Source organism: Saccopteryx leptura, chromosome 1 (assembly GCF_036850995.1).
Source record: "Saccopteryx leptura isolate mSacLep1 chromosome 1, mSacLep1_pri_phased_curated, whole genome shotgun sequence".
In the NCBI taxonomy this organism is placed as follows: Eukaryota; Metazoa; Chordata; class Mammalia; order Chiroptera; family Emballonuridae; genus Saccopteryx; species Saccopteryx leptura.
Genome location: NC_089503.1, coordinates 179377950 through 179395170, shown reverse-complemented (window position 1 = coordinate 179395170; position 17221 = coordinate 179377950). Strand labels below are relative to the sequence as shown.

At 40.8% G+C, this 17221-nt stretch overlaps 1 protein-coding gene across 1 annotated transcript in view; it reads left to right on the top strand.

Annotated features, from left to right (window-relative positions):
• Positions 1-17221, top strand: part of CATSPERE (catsper channel auxiliary subunit epsilon) — a 92324-nt gene that overhangs the window by 44500 nt on the left and 30603 nt on the right. Inside the window, exons 12-14 of the mRNA XM_066360146.1 lie at positions 311-369; positions 1768-1843; positions 5723-5775. Coding sequence (XP_066216243.1) covers positions 311-369; positions 1768-1843; positions 5723-5775 — 188 coding nt within the window. The remainder of the gene's footprint in view (positions 1-310; positions 370-1767; positions 1844-5722; positions 5776-17221) is intronic.

Genomic DNA, 17221 nt, shown 5'->3' with positions numbered 1-17221 from the left:
TCTCGCTCTCTCTCTCTTCCCCTTCTGCAGCCATGGCTTGGTTGAAGCAAGTTGGCCCCAGGCACTGAGCATGGCCTCACCTCAGGAACTAAAATAGCTCAATTGCCAAGCAATGGAGCAATGGCCCCAGATGGACAGAGCATCACCCCATAGGGGTGGTGGATCCCGGTAGGGGGCACATGAGGAAGTCTGTCTCTCTGCCTCCCCACTTCTCACTGAAGAAAAAAAATCTAAATTTGTCTTGAAACTATCCATTTTCCCCATTCCCAATTTTCCTGCTTTACAAAATCTTTTTTATTCTCTTTTTCAGACCCTAACGTTTTTTCAGAATGTAAATTATGAGGCAGTAGATGATTACTTCCAGTTGCAGTAAGTATAACTTTTAAAAGAACCTACTCAGTTAAATATGCTATTCAGGTTATTGATTTGAGGCTATCCTTTTATTTAAATAGCCTTATATCCTTTTAAATATCCAGATTTGAAATTCCTGGAAGTGTCTGGATAGAAGTGAAATTGGAATTATGTATGTAAAGGTAGAATAGTCCTTGTGATTAAATGGAAACATGAATGACTTGAAGGTTCCCATTCATTGAATTGACTATGCCAAAGGGGGAGCAGGGGCCTATTTCTTGATTCAATAATTTCAAGCATGTTTTATTATTCATCCCCATCTCAAGTCTTTACATACTTTCCTTAAGCAAAAACTAGAATTCTAATATCCCTGAAAGTCTTCAACTATGAGTAGAATCAGATAAAACAGTATCTTTGACTCATGGAAAAAGGTAGGACTTGGGCACTTAATTTCTAGAGAAAGATGGCCAACCTAGAATTGATTCTTAAGCCATTTATATGGTTCTCATTGTCCTGACTCAATATAGTTTCTGGGAAAAGATCATTGTTTTTCTAGGAAAACATCTATTTTCTTTTTAGTCTGCTGCTATTCCAAGTGAAAAGAGTACCCAGTCTATGCCAAGCACATCCTAGGTATTCAAAATACCTGATGAACAAGAAGAGAAAAGCACTGTTGTCATGGGACAGATCATGGGATATAAAGTACAGCATAAGGAATATAGTCAATATTGTTTGTTTGTTTGTTTGTTTGTTTGTTCAGTGAGAGGAGGGGAGGCAGAAACAGACTCCCGCATGCACCCCAACTGGGATCTATGCAGCAAGCCCATTGGGGGCAATGCTCTGCCCTTCTGGAGCGTTGCTCCGTTGCTCATCAACAAAGCTCTTCTTAGCACCTGAGGCAGAGGCCATGGAGCCATCCTCAATGCCCGAGGCCAACTCATTCCAATCAAGCCATGGCTGTAGGAGGGGAAAAGAGAGATGGGGAGAGAGAAGTGAGAGGGGGAGGGATGGAGAAGCAGATGGGTGCTTCTCCTGTGTGCCCTGACCCAAAATTGAACCTGAGACATCCACATGCCAGGCCAACACTCTACCACTGCTGACAAGATGTCAGCAGCAGGGACTGAGGGTGTTAGTGAAACAGGGAGGTTGAAATGCTGATAGATGGTCATTTCTACTTCCCATCGAGTCAATCCTATGCTTGCCAAAATATGGAGAGACTTTCAGGTCTGAGCACAAGGCACAGCTGCCCTAGCAGAAACAGGGTGTGATCCAACCACCCCTCCTCCCAACCTCTAGCATTCCCCTGAGGGGTTCAATCACATCAGGTACATGGGACTTTTCTTCTGCTCTGCTAACGCTGTGTCATGTCTACATCCCTGTCAGGCTATCATCACCTATATGTGTTGTTTCTCCTAGACACCAGCAGACGGGTCTTATGTTTGTTCAGGTTAGTCCTAGTGAATATTCAAAAGCATGTCCAGTGGTCCCAAAGGTAAGTGATATGGGTAGAACATTATAACTTACTTCAATAATGTACAGATACCAATTTCCAGTTAGAAAAATAGCCATAGGGATGTAAAGTACAGCAACCAACTTCAATAATGCATAGGTACAAATTTCTAGTTATAATCACTGAGATGTAAAGTTCAGCATAGGGAATATAGTCAATAATATTGTAATAATTATGTATATCAAATGGATACTAGACTTATCTGGGGGTCACTTTGTAAGGTATATAAATGTCTAATCACTATATTATAGAGCTGAAACTAATATAGTATTGTATGTCAACTGTAATCAAAAAATAAATTTAAAAAGTATAATGCATAGGTGGTAAATTAAATATTACCTCCATATAGCACTTTCTACCCCCAATACTTAGCAACATTTTGTAATATTTCACTGTTGAGATGGTGTTTGTTTACTTTGGGAACAAAAAAATCAGATTTCTTTCTTCCATGAGCTTAGCATCTAGAGTGAGATATATAAATATATAGCAAAAATATAAAGTTATTTGCTTTTGAAAATAAATTTTTTTTTTTACCTATTTTTTTTTTTTTAGATTTTATTTATTCATTATAGAGAGGAGAGAGAGAGAGAGAGAGAGAGAGAGAGAGAGAAAGAAGGGGGGAGGAGCAGGAAGCATCAACTCCCATATGTGCCTTGACCAGGCAAACCCAGGGTTTCGAACCGGCAACCTCAGTGTTTCCAGGTTAATGCTTTATCCACTGCGCCACCACAGGTCAGGCCTTGAAAATAAATTAATGGAAACAATTCAAGTTGGTTCCAGTTTGTCAGAGAAGACTGCCATCATGTCCACATTTATCCTGCATTTGTTTTAATCAAAAATTTAACCATTTCTTTATTTTTAAACCATGCACTGCATGCCTCCTGTTTCTAGGTTTCAGTCTGTGCCCTGGGCAATGGGAGTTACAGAGATGAAAAGACAGGACCTTCCCTGGGTAAACATAAGCTAGTGTAAGAGCATGCGGGACAGTTATCAGAGCCCAGTCGAAAGAGTGAGTGATTTGGATGAAGTGGAGAAGGGCGCAACGAAGACAATGCATAAAATGACTGGGAGACAATAAGCAGGAGTTGAGCAGGCAGATGTCAGTGAATTCCAGGGACAGGGATACTCAAAGCACAGCATCATGAAATAGACAAGGGTGTTCAGGTGACCACAAGTGTCATGAAATTAAACACAACTTCACCACCGCCACCTCCTTTGAGTCTGTGCCACACAGGGATACCTCCTCTCTTTATTCCTCCTCATTCGAACAATTAGCGTGTATTGAGCACCTACCATATACCAGGCATAAGACAATGAGGAATAGCTACATAAATAATTCAAAGTTAAACAAGACATTGTCCCTGCCCTTCAAGACCCAAGCGCAAGAAAATGGTTCCTACCAGGCAAGGGTTCCTGACTTCAGAGAGAGTGCTTAACGGAGGCACGCATGACCCATCCTTGAGCACTGATGACACATGCTGCTTCCTCAGGAAGTTCCCTGTGGGTGACGCAACCAGTCCCATCTGCCTGCCATGCTTCCCACCCAGCTTGATCCATGGAGGAAGAAAGAAACAGCACCCTTCCAAGTTCCTGCCCCAGCCTAGGTCTGAGTTCTCTGTCTTCTCCTGCTTCCCAGCCCCACCCTATTCCACACAAGACACCTTCCTGAAGCACCTGGATGTCCTCCATCCTTCTTGTCTAATCAACAGGTTTCTTAGGGGTCCCTATTCACCCTCTCCTGCCCGGTACAGGAATTACAAAACAGCTTAATCTAACCTCAGTTCAGATCTAAGTTTCATTTCTTACTGGCTTGGGCTCAGCTTCCTCCTTTGTAAAAGGGGAAATGTAATATCTATCTCACAGTATGTATCTACTCTGTTGAGAGTATTAAATAATTTATGTAAAGTGCCAAGAACAGTGTCTGTCACCAAGTAATTATCTAATAGTAATGGTTTCTTCCCTCTTTCCTCCTTGGCACATGGACAGTTCAAATCGAAACACCCCTGTGCCCCAAGTAATTTGTATTGGCCCATCCACTGAAATAGAATAAAGAAATATTCATTAGCCTTTTAAGCAACAGGAAAATGTGATCCTGTAGAGGTAGGTCCTCTAGTTAGCCAAGAAAATCAAAATACATCCACAACTACAAGGACTTCTCTCAACCACAGGACCCTTCTTTGTGCCCCTATACCAAACAGTGAGCCAGTCATCAGCTTTGCAAATAAATATTAGAGAGACACAGGGCCCAGTTCGGCAGGTACTCAGAGCCATGGCCACAGGCTTCTCTACTGGGTAAAGATGGGCCCTGGCTGACTCTGCTGGACCAAATGGACCATGGACTGAGCCATTGGAACAGGAGCCTGCTGTCTTGTCACTTAGTTTTCACATCCCCCAGCAGAGCAGCAGAGAACCAGCAGCTCCCACAGGGCTGCATCCGTCCTAAACCATGCACCAGGGTCCAGGATGTAGTGACACCACCCAAAGAAGCCAGGCCCCAGAGGGCCTCAGTAAGTCCTTGCGAGATGAACTGTCCCAGAAAGAGATGACTACATTCTGTCTAATGCATTTATCTACCAACATTTCTGTGTTGAGGGCCTTGAGAATCCTGTCTTGGTTCAGTTGTTCTGTCCAGTTATAGAGAATGTGCCATGTCTAATTCTGAGCGAAGACAGTCCTGCCCCGTCTCTGCACTGAAGAGAATAATATTAAATAAAACCAATACACTCATTGTTTAATCTTGGGTGTCCAGCCCTGGGGACATGTGTCTGCCCCACAGCCGTGCATACCTAAGAAAACAGGCTTGTCCGTGCTTTCCACTCTCTGTGCCCATGCTTCTGTTCAAGGTCCACCTGCAGATCACTTGTATTTTTAATCCTAGCCATAGCTGTTGCTTCTGACACTACAGGTAATTTGCGTAAACTAGGGCCGAAAAGAAAAGGGATGTTACAAATAAGATCATCAAGTAATGGTGGGTCCTGACTATGAAAGACTGGAGGGCTTCAGTCAACCACGTATGTCATGTGGATAGTCTAGTAATGATAAAGGGCAGGCCCATGTTTCTGAATGCATTTGATAGGAAAATAAAGCTTTGATGATGCTAAACAGCAAGGACTGTGGGTAGAGTTGTTGAGAGAACAAACCAGGTCCCATGGGTGAAATCAGGTGGCTCAGAAAATAAAATCCATGAGCTCCTGCTGTCATGCATGCCTATCAGATAAAGCCCAAAAGATCTTGGTTTAACAGGACAAATATTTGAACCCATCAAGCTTGGCTGGCACAATTCTCTATCTCCATCCTCCTAATCCCTAAGTCCCTCTTCAGGGTAGGAAGTCTTAGGTGTTTTTCAAATTCGCCTTATGTAAATATGCAACATACGGGACATGTTGAAGACAGAATGCAAGTGTATAGAGCAGCTTAGAAAGCCTGAGACTGGGGGCAGAGGACAAGACTGATAGCAGTAACATGTCCCAGAGCCAGGTAGAAATACAGAGAAGTAGTCATCACAGTCAAGAAAGAACCAGGACTCTGGTTAAAGGAAATCAAGTTCATTGCTGGATATATTATAGGGAGCTGCCAACTGAATCAGACGCAAGCTGGAAGTACAAATTTGTTGGTCATGGTTACAGAGGTGCCGGTACAAGATGGGTTTGGATCAAAGAATCAACCTTAGGGCTCTGGGAGCAGTAAGGAAGGAAGATATGAAGCAAAGATAGAGAAAAAGGTGATCAAAGAAGCAGAAAAACAGCATATTTAGAAGGTTATTATTTCAAACCTAAAATGTAATAGCTTTCTGCTATTGAAGTATTTTAGACCATGTGAATCGGAGCCACAGAACTCACCACCTAAATTACTTTGTTTTAGGTGTTACAACTAGCTGTTGGCTGTGATCCTAGTAAATACATTGCTGTTAAAGGGCAAGTATACCTGCATTTGACCTGACTTCCTGTTTACATTTTAAAACAAATGGCAAAATAAATGGTAGTTATTAGTGATCATTTTAGCCTAAGGACTCACATGTCCATAATGAAGTCAAAAACTGAATTGACAATTTGTCCAAGCCAAATTTGTATGAACTTTTTGCTAAGTCAAATATTACATTTGATTATACTAAAAGGGAAAAAGAATTAGTCCCTTTCTCTTTCCCCAGCATTTTTCTCCACCTTCTCCTTGAATAAGCCGGTTTCCATCTTCTGCCTTTACCTCTCTCAGCTCTTCAGTCTACAGAGAAATGAGAGGGAGAAACACTTCCATTCTGCATCCCACTCAGCCCAATAATAATTTCATTATTACTCCAGAGCTATGACTGTCACCAATCTGACTGTGGTTCATGGTGATGCACACTGGATTTTGTGTCATCCACTTGCAACAGCTCTCTTTCTTCTACATGAAAACATCAAGGTCAACATACAGAAATCTGTTTAACTGAGGCTAAACGTATAACGGAGACAGCAATGTATCATGATTCCTTTCCCATGGTTTGAAGGTAGGGTGAGAGTGGGAGACCACTGATTCTGTGTGTGTGTGTGTGTGTGTGTGTGTGTGTGTGTGTGTGTGTGTGTGTGTGTGTGTGAGAGAGAGAGAGAGAGAGAGAGAGAGAGAGAGAGAGAGAAACAGAGAGGGACAGACAGACAGAAAGGGAAAGGGATGAGAAACATCAATTTTTCATTGTGGCACCTTAGTTGTTCATTGATTGCTTTCTCATATGTGCCTTGACCAGGGGGCTACAGCAGACCAAGTGACCTCTTGCTCAAGCCAGCAACCTTGGGCTCAAGCTGGTGAGCCTTGCTCAAACCAGATGACCCCGCACTCAAGCTAGCCACCTTGGGGTCTCAAACCTGAGTTCCCAGTGTCCCAGTCCGACGCTATATCCACTGAACCACCTACTAGTCAGGTGGAACCACTGACTCTTATTTGAGTCTTATTTATGAATGATTTGCTCTCATCCAAAACAACGATATACTCATCTGTCATTCTCATAATTTTTTAATTGATTTAAATTTATTGTGCTTACATAGATTCAAGTGTCTCACTGAATACATTGCACCCACCCCCGTGTTCCCCTCAACATTCCCGTTGCTCCCCTTCCCCCAATGTCCTCATCCCTTCCCTCCAGAATTTGCTTTTCTGCTCTCTATAACGCTGTATTGTGTATATATAATCTCAACAATCTTTTTCCCTTCTCTGATCCCATCCTCTCATCCCCTTTTTCTCTGACCGCTTTCCCTCTGGTCCCTTTGATCCCGCCTCTGCCTCTGTTCTATTCCTCAGTTCACATTGTTCATTGGATTCCTCAAATGAGTGAGGTCATATGATATTTTTCTTTCTCTGCCTGGCTTATTTCTCTTAACATAATAGTTTTCAGGTCCATCCATTTTGTCGCAAAAGGTAAGATTTCCTTCTTTTTCATGGCCCCATAGTGTTCCATTGTGTATATGTACCACTGCTTTTTAATCCACTTGTCTACTGACAGACACTTGGGCCTTTTCCAGATCTTGGCTATTGTGAACAATGCTGCCATAAACATGGGGGTGCATTTCTTCTTTTGAATCAGTGATATGGTGTTCTTGGGATATATTCCTATAAGTGGGATGACTGGGTCAAAGGGCAGTTCCATTTTTAATTTTTTGAGAAAACTCCATACTGTTTTCCACAGTGGCTGCACCAGTCTGCATTCCCACCAGCAGTGCAGGAGGGTTCCCTTTTCTCCATACCCTTGTCAGTACTTATTATATGTTGTTTTGTTAATGAGTGCCATTCTGACAGGTGTGAGGTGATATCTCATTGTGGTTTTAATTTGCATTTCTCTAATGATTAGTGATGTTGAACATTTTTTTTAATAAATAAATTTTTATTTTAATGGGGTGACATCAATAAATCGGGTACATATATTCAAAGAAAACATGTCCAGGTTATCTTGTCATTCAATTCTGTTGCATGCCCATCACCCAAACTCAGATTGTCCTCCGTCACCTTCTATCTAGTTTTGTTTGTGTCCCTCCCCCACCTTCTCCCCCTCTCCCTCCTTCCCTCCCCTCACCCCCCATAAGCACCACACTCTTGTCCATGTCTCTTAGTCTTGTTTTTATGTCCCACCAATGTATGGAATCCTGTAGTTCTTGTTTTTTTCTGATTTACTTATTTCACTCCGTATAATATTATCAAGATTCCACCATTTTGTTGTAAGTGATCCAATGTCATCATTTCTTGTGGCTGAATAGTATACTATGGTGTATATGTGCCACATCTTCTTTATCCAGTCTTCTATTTTTTTTTACAGTGATTAAAGCCTTTAAGCAAACTCTTGGCCAATACAGCAAGAATCCATAAAAGAGTAGTGTCCTTAACATGTTCACCAAATCCAAGTTGGCCCCAACACCATGCCAAATCCCTGAAAAATGCAACCCAACCCCAGGTCAGTCTATTAGGAGCTGTCACAAGGAGCAGGAGTCCAGGAAAAGTCCACATCCAGGAAAAGTCCGCATGGCACTGGAATTGTTGTCACAATTCTATACTTTGCAGCTCACATCCAAGTCCCAATGACCGCTGCTTCTAGCTGGTAATGATTCAGGTAGACTGGAAAAGCCATCTGTAGCATGTGTGGAGATGGAGCTTCTGTTCTCCTCTGCCTGGAGAGATGAGACCAGGCTGCTTTTCCCTGGAGCTCTGCGACTGTGGCTTGGTAAAGAGAACCTTGGGATACACTAAGCTGGGTGGCAAAGGTAGATTCATAATAGAAGTTGGCAAAAGGGGGAAAGAGAGCTCTAAATTAGGAGTAGGTCCCAGCCTGAAATATGAGTGGGGCATTGAGGTAGGAGGAATAAAGGAAACACTATATATTAAACAAAGCAGCAGAAAGAGGACTATCAACACCCACAACAGAGACCTTCGAGGGAAGAATTAAAAAACCTGACTATTCAGGCAAAACATAGTTAAGTGGCCCTTGTGCAAATGAGATCAGTTTACCTGCTTCTTGGAAGAAATACCCTAGGCTCGTCCACAGTGTCGTAGATGGGGCCGATGGCCCTGGGCACCTTCAGCCTTCAGTGGCAAACCCCAACATTCTGGGCAAGGTTAGGTCATAGGTGGCTGGAGCAGGGCTGGAAGAGACTGAACCCTCTCTTAGAGGAGTGAGGGAGAAGCCTACCTTCCAGTGTCCCTGTTTCCTCACAGCAGAGGCATGTAAGTCTGGCAGGCTTTAGCTCAATGACCTTCCTTTCCACTATTGAAGCAGGACCTAGATGGCATTCTATGAGACCCCTTTGGGGCGTTGGAGCCTTTAAGGGCATGTCCTAAAAGCTGGTAGTTCCCCTGATCTCTATTGGGCTTTTTCTGCCTCTAGGTATCTTAAAAGCCATGCTCAGAAGATCTCGCTGAGGGGTTTGAGGATCCCCATCCGCCTATATAAATCTTTTTCATATATCTGGAGCTATTTGGAAAAAGACAAAACAGTGTTATTAGCTGGATCAAATAAAGAAGGTAGTAGTTTGCAGGAGAAAAAGATTTGGTGTCTCCTGTTCATCAGCATTCAAAAGAAATTTAAACATTTTTTTAAGTAAAAAGCATGATATGGTAGACCCATAGGAGTTCCAGGATATGACTTTAAAATTTTTTCTTAAATTGACCTTAAAATATTTGCTGGGTACACTTTAATAATACCTTGACTTTAAAGATTGTAAGAAATACACATAATTCAAAAGGTTTGACAAAATACAGTAAATGCTTTTGCTCCATATGCAGGAGCATTGTCAGTTTAACCAGTTTAGGAAATCCAATAATAGAACAATGCATACAGACAATGAGCTATAACATGCTTAGCAGCCTCTCCTGTTCTGACAGAGGTTACTATAAATCCAGAATATGTATCCACTGTAACGTGGGCATAGGACTCTTTGCCAAATGAAGGTATATGAGTAAATTCCATTTGCCAAAGTAGTCCTGGTAGGGGACCTTGAGGGTTAACTCCAAATGAAGGGGCAGATTGTAGAATAGGACCCCTTGGACAGGATTTCCCAATCTGCCGTGCTGCCTCCCGAGAAAGTTGAAACTGTTTACACAGGGCTGCAGCGTTCTGGTGATGAATAGTATGAGACTGAATTGCTCGGTCTGGCATGGTTGCTCCAAATAATTTTCTTTTGGATAGCTTGACCAACAAGGGCATTCCTAGGCCCTGGCCAGTTGGCTCAGTGATAGAGCATCGGCCTGGTGTGCAAGAGTCCCGGGTTTGATTCCCAGCCAGGGCACACAGGAGAAGCGCCCATCTGCTTCTCCACCCCTCCCCCTCTCCTTCCTCTCTGTCTCTCTCTTCCCCTCCCACAGCCAAGGCTCCATTGGAGCAAAGTTGGCCCGGGTGCTGAGGATGGCTCTGTGGCCTCTGCCTCAGGTGCTAGAATGGCTCTGGTTACAACAGAGCAGCACCCCAGATGGGCAGAGCATTCCCCCCTGGTAGGCGTGCCAGGTGGATCCCAGTTGGGCGCATGCGCGAGTCTGTCTAACTGCCTCCCCATTTCCAACTTCATAAAAATACAAAAAAAGAAACAAAACAAAAAAAAAGAAAAGAAAAAAAGGGTATTTCCTTGTGCTAAAGCTCCAGGGAGCATGGAGTGAGCTCGAGTATGTCCTATAAAACATGGAGCTCTGTGTTGACATACAAGTCTTTGAAGAAGGAGGAACTGCTGAAATAGTTCATCAGCATTTGTCCCTAAGACAGCAGTCTTTATAGTGGAAACACCATAAGTAAATATTTGCTGTCTGTATATAGATTAAAGGGGGGGAATATGACAAATGCTGAAAAGCCATGATAATGGTATATAATTCTAGACTTTGAGTTGATTTTAAGTTGACAGTTTCAGTATAAAGTTGTCCATTGATTTGCAGGAGCGATTTGCCATTTAGTGGAAGTTTCCCAGAGACATTGTTGTTGATCCTTTAAAAAAAGGAACAACAATAATTTTGAGACTCAAAACCTATAAGCTGTAAGGGTCGCCTATGCCCCTTGATAATCCAGGAGGCAACAAGATCAAAATATGGAAGTGTATTCCATGGGCTATTAGATGGTTCAATGTGCCCAAGCTGTAGCTGCTCTTGTACCAATTGAGCAGCTGCCCTAAGTTTCTCCTGAGGACAGGGCCATTGGTCTACCCATACAGGATTATCTGATTTCCAAGTAATTGGGTCTGCACAATGCATTGTTGAGATAGCAGGAGCTACCAAGGCCCCTATGCTAAATTTTGATATCCTAATCCACACCTTCTGGTATTGGGTGCCACTTCTATGGGGTGAAAATTCCTCGCTGTTCTTTCCCTAGTCCCTTGGTGGGCAAAAATCCCCGATCAAGCATCTGAGTACTGACTAAACCATTAGGACTGACAAGCAACGCTCCCATATTTTTCAAAATAACCCTAACCCTAACCCTAACCCTAACCCGCTCTACCCCACAAATTAACTGGCCATCTAGGGAGCACATAAGGCTTAAAAAAAATCCAGAATGACCTTCTTAATCTTATCAATGTAGAAAACTAGAACTTTGTTGAGGGGATTTGTGTTGAACATTTTTTAATCTGACTATTGGCCATCTGTATGTCCTCTTTGGAGAAGTGTCTATTCATTTCTTTTGCCCATTTTTTGATTGGATTGTTTATCTTCCTGGTGTTGAGTTTTACAAGTTTTTTATAAATTTTGGTGATTAACCCCTTATCAGACATATTGTTGAATATGTTCTCCCATTGTGTGGTTTGTCTTTTTATTTTGTTCATATTGTCTTTAGCTGTGCAAGAACTTTTTAGTTTGATATAGTCCCATTTGTTTATCCTGTCCTTTATTTCTCTTGCCCGTGGAGATAAATCAGCAAATATATTGCTGCAAGAGATGTCAGTGAACTTACTGCCTATGTTTTCTTCTAAGATGATTATGGTTTCACGACTTACATTTAAGTTTTTTATCCACTTTGAGTTTATTTTTGTGAATGGTGTAAGTTGGTGGTCTAGTTTCATTTTTTTGAAGGTAGCTGTCCAATTTTCCCAACACTATTTGTTAAAGAGACTGTCTTTACTCCATTGTATGATGTTACCTCCTTTGTCAAATATCAATTGTCCATAAAGGTATGGGTTTATTTCTGGGTTCTCTGTTCTGTTCCATTGATCTATATGCCTGTTCTTATACCAGTACCAAGCTGTTTTGAGTACAATGGCCTTGTAGCATAACTTGATATCAGGAAGTATGATACCACTCACTTTATTCTTCTTTTTCAAGATTGCTGAGGCTATTCGTGTTCTTTTTTGGTTCCATATAAATTTTTGGAATATTTGTTCTATATCTTTGAAGTATGTCATGGGTATTTTAATGGGAATTGCATTGAATTTATAAATTGCTTTGGGTAATATAGACATTTTAATGATGTTTATTCTTCCTATCCATGAACATGGTATATGCTTCCACTTGTTTGTATCTTGCTTGATTTCCTTTATCAATGTTTTATAATTTTCCAAGTACAAGTCTTTAACCTCTTTGGCTAAATTTACTCCTAGGTACTTTTTGTTGTTGTTGTTGCAATAGTGAAGGGGATTATTTTCTTAATTTCTCTTTCAGACAGTTTATTGTTGGTGTATAAAAATGCCACTGATTTCTGAATAGTGATTTTATATCCTGCCACCTTGCTGAATTCATTTCTCAGGTCCAGTAGTTTTTTGACTGAGACTTTAGGGTTTTCTATGTACAGTATCGTATCATCAGCAATTAATGACAGTTTTACTTGTTTTCCAATTTGGATGCTTTTTATTTCTTCTTTTTGTCTGATTGCTATGGGTAGGGCTTCCAGAACTATGCTGAATAAGAGTGGTGAAAGGGGGCACTCCACCTTGTCCTGGATCTTTTTTTTTTTCCTTTTACAGAGACAGAGAGAGAGATAGACAGGGACAGATAGACAGGAACGGAGAAATGAGAAGCATCAATCAGTTTTTCGTTGCACGTTGCAACACCTTAATTGTTCATTGATTGCTTTCTCATATGTGCCTTGACCGCGGGCCTTCAGCAGACCGAGTAACCCCTTGCTTGAGCCATTGACCCTGGGCTCAAGGTGGTGAGTTTTTTGCTCAAACCAGATGAACCGCACTCAAGCTGGTGACCTTGGGGTCTCGAACCTGGGTCTTCCTCATCCCAGTCCACCACTCTACCCACTGCACCACCACCTGATCAGGCTTGTTCTGGATCTTAAGGGGATTGCTTTTAACTTTTGCCCATTGAGTATGATATTGTCTGTGAGTCTGTCATAGATGGCCTTTATCATGCTGAGTTACGTTTCCTGTATTCCTACTTTGCTGAGAGTTTTGATGATAAATGGATGCTGTATTTTATCAATGCTTTTTCTGCATCTATTGATATAATCATGTGATTTTTCACCTTCCTATTGTTTATGTACTGAATCACATTGATTGATTTGTGAATGTTGTACCAGCCTTGCCTCCCCAGAATAAATCCCACTTGATCATGATATATGATTTTTTTCATGTATTGTTGGATCCGGTTTGCTAATATTTTGTTGAGGATTTTAGCATCTAAATTCATGAGGGATATTGGCCTATAGTTTTCTTTCTTTGTGTTGTCTTTGCCTGGTTTTGGAATCAGAATTATGCTCGCCTTGTAAAAGGAGTTTGGAAGTCTTCCCTCCTCTTGGATTTTTTGAAATAGCTTGAGAAGGATAGGAGTTAGTTCTTTGAAACTAGAAATCAACTACAATAGAAAAACTGAAAAACACTAAAACACTTGGAAACTAAATAGCATGTTATTAAATAATGAATGGGTTTACAATGAGATCAAGGAAAAAAATAAAAAATTTCCTTGAAACAAATGAAAACGAACATACAATAACTCAAAATCTATGGGACACAGCAAAAGCAATCCTGAGAGGGAAGAATTCACCTGTGAAGCCATCTGGCTCAGGGCTTTTGTTTTTTGGGAGTTTTTTGATAACTGTTTCAATCTCATTTGTTGTACTCAATCTGTTTAGGTTTTCTGAGTCTTCCAGATTGATTTTTGAAAGATTATATGTTTCAAGGAATTTGTCCATTTCACCAGGGTTGCTTATTTTATGTCATACAGTTCTTCATAGTATTTTCTTACAATCCTTTGTATTTCTACTGTGTCAGTTGTTATTTCTCCACTCTCATTTCTAATTTTAATTATTTGAGTCTTCTCTCTCTTTTTCTTGGTGAGTCTGGTTAAAGGTTCATCAATCTTGTTTACCTTTTCAAAGAACCAGCTGTTGGTTTCATTGATCCTTTGTGTTGTTTTTTTTAGCCTCTATGTCATTTATTTCCACTCTGATCCTTATTATTTCCTTCATTCTACTTCCTCCAGGCTTTACTTCCTGTTCTTTTTTTTAGTTCTTTTAGATGCAGGGTTAAATTGTTTATTTGAGCTTTTTCTAGCTTCTTAAGGTATGTCTGTAATGCTGTGAACTTCCCTCTCAGGATTGCTTTTGCTGTGTCCCATAGATTTTGAGTTATTGTATGTTCGTTTTCATTTGTTTCAAGGAAATTTTTTATTTTTTTCCTTGATCTCATTGTAAACCCATTCATTATTTAATAACATGCTATTTAGTTTCCAAGTGTTTTAGTGTTTTTCAGTTTTTCTATTGTAGTTGATTTCTAGTTTCATGCCATTGTGATCTGAGAAGATGCTAGATATGATTTCAATCTTCTTGAATTTATTGAGACTCATTTTGTGTCCTAACATATGGTCTATCCTAGAGAAAGTGTACCATGAGCACTTGAAAAGAATGTATAGTCTGCTGCTTTAGGGTTAAAGGTTCTGAAGATATCTTTTAAATCTAGTTGATCTAGTGTGTGCATTAATTCTGCTGTTTCTTTGTTAATTTTTTTTCTAGAGGACCTATCCAGTGATGTTAGTGGGGTATTGAAATCCCCTACTATTATAGTATTGCTGTTGATCTCACCCTTTATTTCCATCAAAATCTGCTTTATCTATTTAGGGGCTCCTATATTAGGTGCATAGATATTTATAATGGTTTTATCTTCCTATTGGATTGCTCCCTTTATCATTATGTAGTGACCTTCTTGATCCCTTACTATAGTCTTTGTTTTAAAGTCTATTTTGTCAGATATAAGTATTCCTACCCCCCCTTTTTTTCATTTCCATTTGCATGAAATATTTATTTTTCATCCTTTTACTCTCTGTCTATGTGTAACTTTTGTTTTGAGGTGGGTCTTTTGTAGACAGCTTATGTATAGGTCCTGTTTTCTTATCCATGCAACTACCCTATGTCTTTTGATTGTAGCATTTAATACATTTATATTTAAGGTTATTATTGATATGCATTGTTTATTGCCATTTTATTCTTTAAATCTACAGTCCTCTTTTACTAGATTTTTTTCCTCCTTTGTTCTGTTTACAACAGGCCCCTTAACATTTCTTGCAGCATTGGTTTGGTTGTAATGAATTCCTTGAGTTGTTTGTTGTTGTTTTGTTTTTTGTTTTGTTTTGTTTTTTGTCTGGGAAGCTTTTTATTTCTTCTTCATTTTTAAACAGTAGCCTTTCTGGATAAAGAAGTCTTGATTGTAGGTTCTTGTTCTGCATTACTTTGAATATTTCTTGCCATTCCCTTCTAGCCTTAAATGTTTCTATTGAGTAGTCAGATGTCATCCTTATGGGGGCTTCTTTGTAGGTTATTGACTGCTTTTCTCTTGCAGCTTTTAGTGTTCTTTCTTTATCTCTTAGTTTTGGTATTTTAATTATGATGTGTCTTGGTGTTTGTCTGTTTGGGTTCCTTTTTAATAGGAGTCTCTGTGCTTGTTGAACTTGTGTGACTTTTTCCTGCATCAATTTAGGGAAGTTTTAGCTATATTTTCTTCAATCAGGTTCTCTATCCCTTGTTCTTTCTCTTCTCCAGGAACCCCTATTATGTGGACGTTATATCTCTTCATGTTGTCACAGAGCTCTCTTAGAGTTTCCTCAGATTTTTTATTCTCTTTTCTTTTGCTGGTTTGCTTCCATGCTTTCGCTTATCTTATCCTCTAAATCAGTGGTCCCCAACCTTTTTTGGGCCACGGACCAGTTTAATGTCATACAATATTTTCACAGACCAGCCTTTGGGGTGGAACGGATAAATGTATCACGTGACCGAGACAAGCATCAACAGTGAGTCTTAGATGGATGTAACAGAGGGAATCTGGTCATTTTTAAAAAATAAAACATTGTTCAGACTTAAATATAAATAAAACGGTAATAATGTAAGTTATTTATTCTTTCTCTGCAGACCGGTACCAAATGGCCCATGGTCCGGTACCGGTCCATGGCCCGGGGATTGGGGACCACTGCTCTAAATCGCGGATTCAATCCTCTGCTTCATCCAGCCTGCTTTTAATTCCTTCTAGTGTAGTCTTCATTTCTGATATTGTGTTTGTCATTTCTGTTTGATTCTTTTTTATGATTTCAATGTCCTTTTTGATGCCAGCTATCTCTTTGTTTAGGTGCTCATTTTGTCCATTTATTGTTGCTCTAAGATCCTTGAGCATCCTAACAATCAATCATTATTCTAAACTTTGCATCTGGTATCTTAGTTATTTCCATTTCATTCCGTTCTTTTCTGGGGATTTCTCTTATTGATTCATTTGTATTGCATTTCTCTGTCTTCCCATTTTGTCTCTGTATAGACTGCTCCTTTGGATGTGTTGTTTGTGTAGCTAGCTGAGTATAGGGTTGGTGTTGTCTGCCTCCAGCTTTCAGTTGTGTTATTTCTAAATCTTCTTGGGATGGCTTCAGCTGTTTGTAATCTGCTGTAGGCTACTTGTCTGCTGCTACTCTTTTTGCTATTTGTGACAACATTTTCTATGCCTTACCTGGGTCAGGTTTGAGGAGCCTTTCCTTAAGATACCATTCTAACTATGATTGTTAGGTCCTGAGCTGATGCTCTCTGTATCTGGCCGCTGGATGTACCAGCCCTGGACCTCCCTGGCTGGAACTTGGTGCAGACCAGTGGGGGTCACTGCTTTTGACTAGCCCTTAGAAACCTTCTTGGAGCTACAGGCAATCCAGAATTTCTGTCTGCCTCTGATGGGCCCTGATGCCATTGTAAGTATCAACTGCACTCCTAGGCTGGCTTTTATCCACTCTTGGCCAGTGTGTGTGGCCTCTCTATTCCTGAAGTGAGGTTTTTCTGCCAGCCCCCCTCTGCCTCCACCTCTTCAGGCACTTGGGCACCAGTGCACGCTCATGAGTCACAGTTCTGGCTCTTCTGTGGGTGCGGGTGTCTCCTCACCTCTCTAGGCTCCACCCCTGCAGGCATGAGGGATGCCTCTTAGGGCTCTACCCCTCTCTTTCTCATCATGGGCCACTGGGCTCCACCCT